Source organism: Prunus avium, chromosome 6, assembly GCF_965620075.1.
Source record: "Prunus avium chromosome 6, drPruAviu1.hap1.1, whole genome shotgun sequence".
Lineage (NCBI taxonomy): Eukaryota > Viridiplantae > Streptophyta > Magnoliopsida > Rosales > Rosaceae > Prunus > Prunus avium.
Window position 1 is genome coordinate 8,224,780 of NC_142289.1, and position 7,875 is coordinate 8,232,654.

Below are 7,875 nucleotides of genomic sequence, written 5' to 3' on the forward strand. Positions count from 1 at the left end.
CCATAGTTTGGGGACCATTTAGGTCATTAACCCTCAAAATTATTTATTTTTTCCGTACAAACAACTTCAAAACATGATTTGATGGTTTGTGTTGCTTGCTGCTCGGCGCATGCTTTAATTAAATCATTAAGGCCCAAATTAACTTGACCATACCTTGATGCACACATTTGGATACACTCACAGGCCCAAAGGCAAGTATCCTAAGACTGAAAAAATATTAGGGTTCAAAAGCTCTCTCTCTCTCATGCAAAATTAGTCTAGAAATAACAAAATTCAATTGTTCCCGGTTTGGGCTCGGACTTGGGCACATGACACATAGTTTTGAAAGGAACCACGAGACGAATACAACTCAACGTAAAATATCAATTTTTTAGACTGAATTATATTGTTTATGAGATCAAAACAAAGTTGTTATTAGGCTTTGCTATTAGGGTTTAGGCCTAATTATGCGGTTACATGTCTTCTTTTTCTATACTTCTCTTCAAGTGATTAATTACGTGAATAGAAAAAGGTAACATGAAAAAACAGAATATGTAACCCTGTGCGTAGGTAAGTTTTGATGCCCTCAAAGGCCAAAGCACATGAAAAAAAGACAAGCCAAGTGGAATATGTCACAAGGATCTTGGCTGAAAATGGATGTTGAAAGCCAGCTCCTTTTTATTCTGCCTCAAACTCTCACATCATGCTAGTGGTAGATCCCTTTATCTATTAGTACTTATCCTCTTGAGAATTCTATAGCATCGGTCAAACATGCACCATAATTATCAATGGAGCCAGGTCCCACACTAAGGGTTTATAATTATCCTAAGTGAATGATTGTGTTCAGGGTTGGAAACAATCATAACAAGCCTTGAAAAACTTCAAATTTTGTTTTACTTTGTAATCTTCAAATTAAACTTCATGCACCTTTCTCTCGAATTAAAAAAATTATACATATATGAGATTCATGTTCGAGTGCCTTCCCGTTCAATATCGTTTGTATAATAAATAAACAAGCTTCCTTTATTGTGAACAACCACAATCTGATAATGATTAGGCTGAATTAATCAAAGATTTATACGAGAATAAGATAAATTTGTTCACTATTCTCTGCCAATTGGCCAGCCGGCAGCCGCCATTCCACGTAAAAATGGCATTAGCCACTAAAATCTAAATATTACTTTACGATTATAATGCCAAAAGCTTTTCATATCCAAGCCTTCCCAAGGTCAAATTCGAAACAATAACGACAATGAAAAAGCGAAAAGCAAAAAAAAGAAAATTTTTTTAAAAAAAAGGTGCTCTGGCCTTTTGCCTTTGCACTCCTTTATGTATATTTACGTGAACATTTTACACAATCACAATCTCTCTTTAACGACGGCCAAAAAACAGAACATTTTTACAGTTGCAAAAGCTGTCGGCAAATAAAACCAAAACCTGTGTTAAGATTCCTGGTGAATTTCTGAAGCAACAGTTCTAGCCCAAAACTTCAGATGTTTCTTCATATCCGCAGCTGCAGAGACTCTTGGCAACCTCAGATTTAGCAGCGGTGAATCTGGTCGCTTTATCAGCCATGCCTCTGATAAATATGGCCTCGTCACTTCAACTTCTCCCTCACCATCTTCATCTTTTTCAGCTGCCACTTCCACAGAATCATCATCATCTTCACCGTTCTGTAACTTCTTATTATTGGACATTCCAAGCCTCTGTAGGCCAGGCACTAAGCTCATCATTCTTGGGCTCAAGTGTTCTCTCTTGAACGTGAAGCCTAAATCCATGAACCCTTTAACTTCTTCGAGCTCCAGCTCCCCCAAGCTCCTGCAGCTCATGGATTTTTGTAGCTTTCTCGCTGCTGCTTCTGCTGCAGCATAGCCTGGTGATGATGTTGCTGATGCTGATGAGCGTGTTCTGTTTTTCTGGGGACGTTTTTGCTGATCAGAAGAATGAGAGCGTTTTAACATTCTGTTGGCCAGTAGGTTTAATCTTGTTGGTCTGATTTTCTTCTTCTTTTTCGGGTTGATTGAATCGGTCGAGTTGGTCTCATCCTCCTCTTCATTGTTGGAGTCATCCTAATCATTGTTGCAGCATATGCATGAGACATGGGAGAAGTTTAGAAATAGAAGAAACATCAGCTAGGACAAGTGTGTGCCTAAAATTCAGAGATCAAAATATTTTACAGTACTTTGTTCGAATTAAAGTTATTAGACTTAAATTTTAGTACTTGGGTTTTGCTCAGATTTAAATTTCAGCAACTGTGTTTTTAATTTGGTCAAATTGAAATCCCAGTTCCAAAAATGAATTTTGACTTCTTTTTTGTTTTTAAAAGTACCTGTGGAGTAGCGGTTTGTGGTGAATCTGATGAGTTTTCTTCATACAAAAGAGGTGAGAAATCTATTTCTTCATCTGCAAGAGGTGTGAAGGAGACGCTGGATGATGGGTATGTAAAAGAATCTGTGATGATTGAGTCCTGAGGTGTTTGATCTTCAAAGGTACTTTTGGGGCCAAATAATGACATGGGCTCAGAGAAAAGAATGGTTTGGTGAAACCATAGACGATCTATAGCTCCTAAAAGACACAAGAAACTGTAATTGTTGGCCATGGGGACTAGCTAGAGCTACTTGGTGATCACAGAGGAAGAGAGAGAGAGAAAGAGAGAAGGAGGTGTTAGCAAAAGAAATATAAAGATATATATAGTGGGTGGCTGTGGTTGTGGTTGTGATTGCAGGGACAGAACAAAAACAAGTGAAAGCAAATGAGTGTAGAGAAGCGGTGGAACCTCCAACAGTCCTAGAAGATGTGGTCAGAAATCTTGGATTCTCTCAACTCCACACATCTTTAAAGACAAATTGACAAGAGTGATAAAGCCTTCCATGAGACAATAATGTTGTGAGGGTCAGTATATACTTAGGAATATAACAAAAATTCAGGCCATGTCCATTTTATTTCAAAATTTGTCCAAGGACCACACAGAGCCACAGAAGTTGGATCCCAGGACTCTAAACCTTATCCCTGACTAGATTAGATATACATGAGTGTAAATCTTCAACCCGTTTGGTATCACTTTCGTTTTTGACTTTCGGTTCCTATTTTTCATTAAAAGATAGAGAGGAAATGCGTGTAAGTTCAACTTCGGGGTCGTATATCTTGGACTGATTAGTGCAGTCCTAATTAATTGACCATTAAGCATTCTAAAGATTTGAAGTTCTAAACAATTTTTTGTATAGATAAATGTAATAGTGGTTTGTCAATTTACAAACAAAAATAATGGAAGAAGCATAAGCTGCAACATCCCATGATGTGTACGTATTTCCCTGCAATTGGCTACCAAGTGGCAATCACTGAGTTTGCAGGCCTCCAGCCAATAACCCTCCTATATATACTTAACATTCTGATTCTACTCAAGATCCAGCATCTGAATTTCTTCTGAAACCCCTTGACGAGCTTCCCTCTTGTTCTACTATCTCATCTCTGGTATCCCATCTGTTAGAAGAATGGACACTTTCGGCTGGTTCAGCTGGTCTGAAAGCCCTTCTTATACTGTTCCTCATGGCGCTCCATTCTATGGAGAAAGATGAGCGTCCCGATTGCGAAAGTTGTTGTTCCTTCTTCCTCCTATTTCTCACCTCACGATGCCATTGCCTTAAAATGTCTGCCATTTGATCTTCTACTATCTTGCCTTTGAATTGTGAACCCATCTGTGTGAATGTAACAAACAACACTTCAGAGATCAACTAAGTTTGATCGATATTTTTTCAAATTATTTTGGTGACAACCAAAGTTGAAGGTCTTGTCAACATAGCTATGAACAACACTTGAGATCAATATACTTCACCTGTGTGACAAGTGCATAGAGAGGAAGAGTAATATAGCTGCAGAGGATTTGAGTTGTCACCCTGAAAAATCAAAGGAATTTGCAATCATTAATGCAAACAAGGCATATGCTGATTTAGGTATCAGTATCATCAGAATTGATCAGAATGCAAGTTTTCAGGTAGTCTTACGCTAAGAAAATCCTTGTAACAATGATCACGGTGTTCTCATGGTAGCAAGATTTGAACGAGAATTGCCACTAAGAGCCACGAGAAGTATATTCTGTCATAAGGTAAGCAAAATCTATAAATTGAACTTCTGCAGACTATATATGGGAAAGAAAACTCACTGTAACCCAAACGAAGACGGCAAGCTCAAATGCATTCTGCAAGGTCCAAATTAAGAAAGTAAAATTAGTTAAGTAGGGTTTACTAAGTTATGAACTTCTAGATAAATGTTCCTTCGTTGTGATAAGAGCGAGGGCATACCACGAATAGAGTATAACGTAGCAGAACCAAGACAAATCTTGGTTTCCCAAACCAGAACAGATCATCGTTTAGTCGAACAAGAGGTGTTCCGACAATCACACTGCTCTGTTCTTTAATTTGAAGGGCCATTTTCGCAACAATATGCTCAAGCTTGGTTCCTAGAACCAGCACCACCTACAAACAAAAACAAAGTTAATGATTGTATTTGAAAACACATGAACTTTTATTTTCTATACATACGTTCAGCAATTTACTTACAAAGAGTGGGACATAGGATAGCCAGAGATATACAAACCAGCCTGGTTATTAAGAGTTCAAACAAATGCCTATCAATAACACATTTCTCAATCTCTACACAAACTCAAAAAGAAATTAATACACACATTATGAGCAACAAGAATTCTTACCATACACATCCACCAGCATAAAAGCTGCTAGCACAAACCACATCAGAGGGCTGTGCAAAGAAAAGAGACCACATTAAGTTTATCAATTAACAATAATTTTAAAAAAAGGGGATGATCAAATATGTAAGAAATTAGTGTCATTAGCAACCTGATTGAAACCATGACCTTGAAATCTTCCTCCAACGACCGCTGTATGTACTTCTGGAAATCGAAGTTGTGCCTGCTCGGCAGATGAGCCTGCAGAAAGATACATTAGCATTACCAATAAACTTAACTGATTCCATCAGAAAGTTATGAAATTGGTTTTCTGGACTTGAGTTTAATACCGCTATGAAGCCGTGTCTCATGGTGGTATAGTCAATTTTGGCCACTGAGTTATAAAACTGCCTGAAAAAACATTTCTGCTCCGTTTCACAACCATCCAAAACCAAGCCATTATTAGAAGTGTGCTTAAGATTAATTTAAACAAGTAAAAGCTCATGTTTGAAGGTGATCAAAAGGGCCTTACCAACCAGAGATGAAACGATGTCTCTGTACAAGAAGTCAAGTGCCTTCTTCCAAATGTTGTTTGCCTTGCAAATCTGAACCGATTTGGATCTGCATGCAAACCTGTGTCAATAAGCTAGCAAAGAAAATTTCATACTTGAGCTTCTTTTCCTTGTGCTACACACAGTGAAAGTGCTTATTCAGGTGACATAAACAAAGATTGACAATTTTTCCCTTCCAACGTCTTTGACAAGATTAGATTAAGGGATTTTCACAAATAGGCCCATTCTTAAAGTCTTTCTGAACGAGTCGCGGTCAAACATATCTAGAGCCGTATAGAAATGTAAAACACAACGGCATAATCATAATGCAGCCACAGCTTATGTGCAAGATCTTCCAATTACAGGTGGCTCAGGCCAAAAAGCAAATGAAAAAAAGTTCAAAAGACAAAGACTTTGCAACCATTTTGAGATATTTTAGAGGATTTTAATATGAACCCAGCAGCCTTTCTAAGAAAAGAATTTTGTAAGAGTCGGTCATCTCACCTACCAGAAAAAAAGAACGTATTTTAAATTCACTAAAAACATGTCTAGAATCTGGTTCAATTCCTTTGAAAATTCAGCTCAAATTTTATTGGTACTTCCACTTGTACTTCTATGGGACATACCGTTCTCAACTTGGTACTCCATTGTTCTAGTCTCTTGCTCCCAACTTTCCCAGCGCCTCATCTGCATATAAAATTCAAGATTTTTTTTTTATATAAAAATTTAACATCATTTTCACATAATTAATTGCCTTAGTAAATTAAATAAAGCTTGAAATAATCTTGCAATGAGCATACCTTGGCCCTCCCCAAAGCCATGGTGAGAACACTGTACAGAATATGCATAACCGCCAGCACAAAAATAAGTATGTGAAGTTGATGCAGAGCATTCTTCGTCATGAAAGCTACTTTTCCCTGCGGAAAACAAAAATCTCATGTGAATTAAATAAATCATTAAGCACCCAAATTACCCAATTAACTCCATGATCATCAAGGCACTTACGTCACCGCAAGAATCAGAAGCAGCTGCATCGTCCTCCTCTGCAAGCCGCCTATGCACTGTTTGCCTTTGTATTTCATCATACAGACCATTTGCGGCGGCAGAAAAATTCGTCACAATTTTATTCACAATTACAAAGTGCTCAACATCCTCTGTTTCTTTTTCTTCGGTTGCATTCTTTTTTTTACATGGAAGCATGATGTCTCCCATCCTGGCTGGTATGCAGATTTTAGATATTTTTTCTTGGGTTACCGCCAGTAAAAGTGACACAAACCCCATAAGCATCAGCTCTGCAAAACAAACAGAACAATAAACTTCAGTTAATTAACCCAATACAAGTATCAAATAGTTTGGTGGATATTGCACCTGATTTAAGCTTCACAACTGCCTCCGTCAAGGCATTTTTCCGATGCCTCTTGAGAAACTGCAACAAATTCAAAGAGTTCTAGCATATCAAATTCATCGTCATACTTTTTTCATGACACGTTATGTTATCATACTGTTATTACGAAAGAAAGAAAAAAGGAGAGCTTACGTTGACAAGGAGGTTGATGGAGTGCTCGAGGAAGATGGAGATGAAGATGAAGAAGAAGCAAACGGTAGCGAGTGCCCATGTCGGGGTGTATTCTAGAGTGGCGCCGCCGGAGGCCACTGCCATGACGTCCTTAATCTCTTCTCAACTGGATGAGATTGTTCTTGTTTAATTCTTCTTGGTCTTATGTGATATTCCTAATTTCTTCAACAATTTATGGCCGAGAATTTTCGGACTTCTTGAAATGAAACTTTAATAATTCAAAGTCGTTGTCTCTCTCCCATTCCCACTTGAGATTAAATACCCAAATACTTGTCATGCAAAGTTACTATATAGAAATATAAGTCTCTGTTATATCATGGTGTAAGTCAACCGTCAAATATGTAATGAAAATAAGAATTTCAAAGAAATTGAACTTTTCAGATGTTGTCTTAATCCTATGCATTAAGTTTTTGATGTGCCACCGTTTCTCTTTTTCTTTTGATACGACAACCGCGTGGCAATTGGAACTTGTGACTTTCTAGACATCCGTCAATTCTGATTATCATAATATAAAATTATTTTCTGAATAACTGTGGGACAACAAAATAAAAAAATTTATACTTTTTCTGATTATATATATCCATTATCTACTAGATATTTTTGGCAAAAGAAAAAAAAAGATATTTGTATAAATAATGAGACAAGAAAAATCTTTTAACATGTTCATTGTTTTTCTTTTCTGATAGATATTGTATGATATTTTATATTCACTGTATAAACTATGATTTTTCTTTTTCTTTTTAATAATAAAAACACAGTAAATTTACATAACAATCCATAAAAGCTGATCCAAAAATTCAATCCTTTTTTACATACAAAGGGATCCAGAAGACAAAAAAGAAAAAAAGAAAGAATCAAAATACTTTTTTTTTTTTCCTGTTTCTTTCCACGCGTTAGCCTTGAACACTGTTTGACTATATATTTCCCAAGTGTCTATTTAAGAATCAAGCAATGGGTTTGTATTTTACCTTATTTTGACTTGGCAAGGGGATCCAGAAGACAAATACATATACATATACGTAACATTTTGACCTAATCCTTGGTGGCGGCTCAACCCTCAAACCCACTTGTCTAGAACCAGAAAATTA

The 7,875-nt window shown here is 36.9% G+C and overlaps 2 protein-coding genes across 2 annotated transcripts; both read right to left on the reverse strand.

Annotated features, from left to right (window-relative positions):
- Window positions 1-1,160: 1,160 nt before the first annotated feature.
- Window positions 1,161-2,885, reverse strand: LOC110750708 (uncharacterized). Its single transcript, XM_021951076.2, has 2 exons — window positions 2,309-2,885; window positions 1,161-2,048 (listed from the first exon to the last, which is right to left on the reverse strand). The coding sequence occupies exons 1-2, from the start codon at window positions 2,576-2,578 to the stop codon at window positions 1,422-1,424; spliced, it is 897 nt and encodes a 298-aa protein (XP_021806768.1). The 5' UTR covers window positions 2,579-2,885; the 3' UTR covers window positions 1,161-1,421.
- Window positions 2,886-3,174: 289 nt separating this feature from the next.
- On the reverse strand, window positions 3,175-7,055 carry LOC110750707 (MLO-like protein 3). The gene is made up of 15 exons (XM_021951075.2): window positions 6,749-7,055; window positions 6,580-6,637; window positions 6,217-6,503; window positions 6,012-6,128; window positions 5,838-5,898; window positions 5,193-5,281; window positions 5,011-5,085; window positions 4,833-4,921; window positions 4,685-4,734; window positions 4,536-4,576; window positions 4,278-4,451; window positions 4,139-4,174; window positions 3,981-4,048; window positions 3,812-3,872; window positions 3,175-3,674 (listed from the first exon to the last, which is right to left on the reverse strand). The coding sequence occupies exons 1-15, from the start codon at window positions 6,869-6,871 to the stop codon at window positions 3,378-3,380; spliced, it is 1,626 nt and encodes a 541-aa protein (XP_021806767.2). The 5' UTR covers window positions 6,872-7,055; the 3' UTR covers window positions 3,175-3,377.
- Window positions 7,056-7,875: the final 820 nt, after the last annotated feature.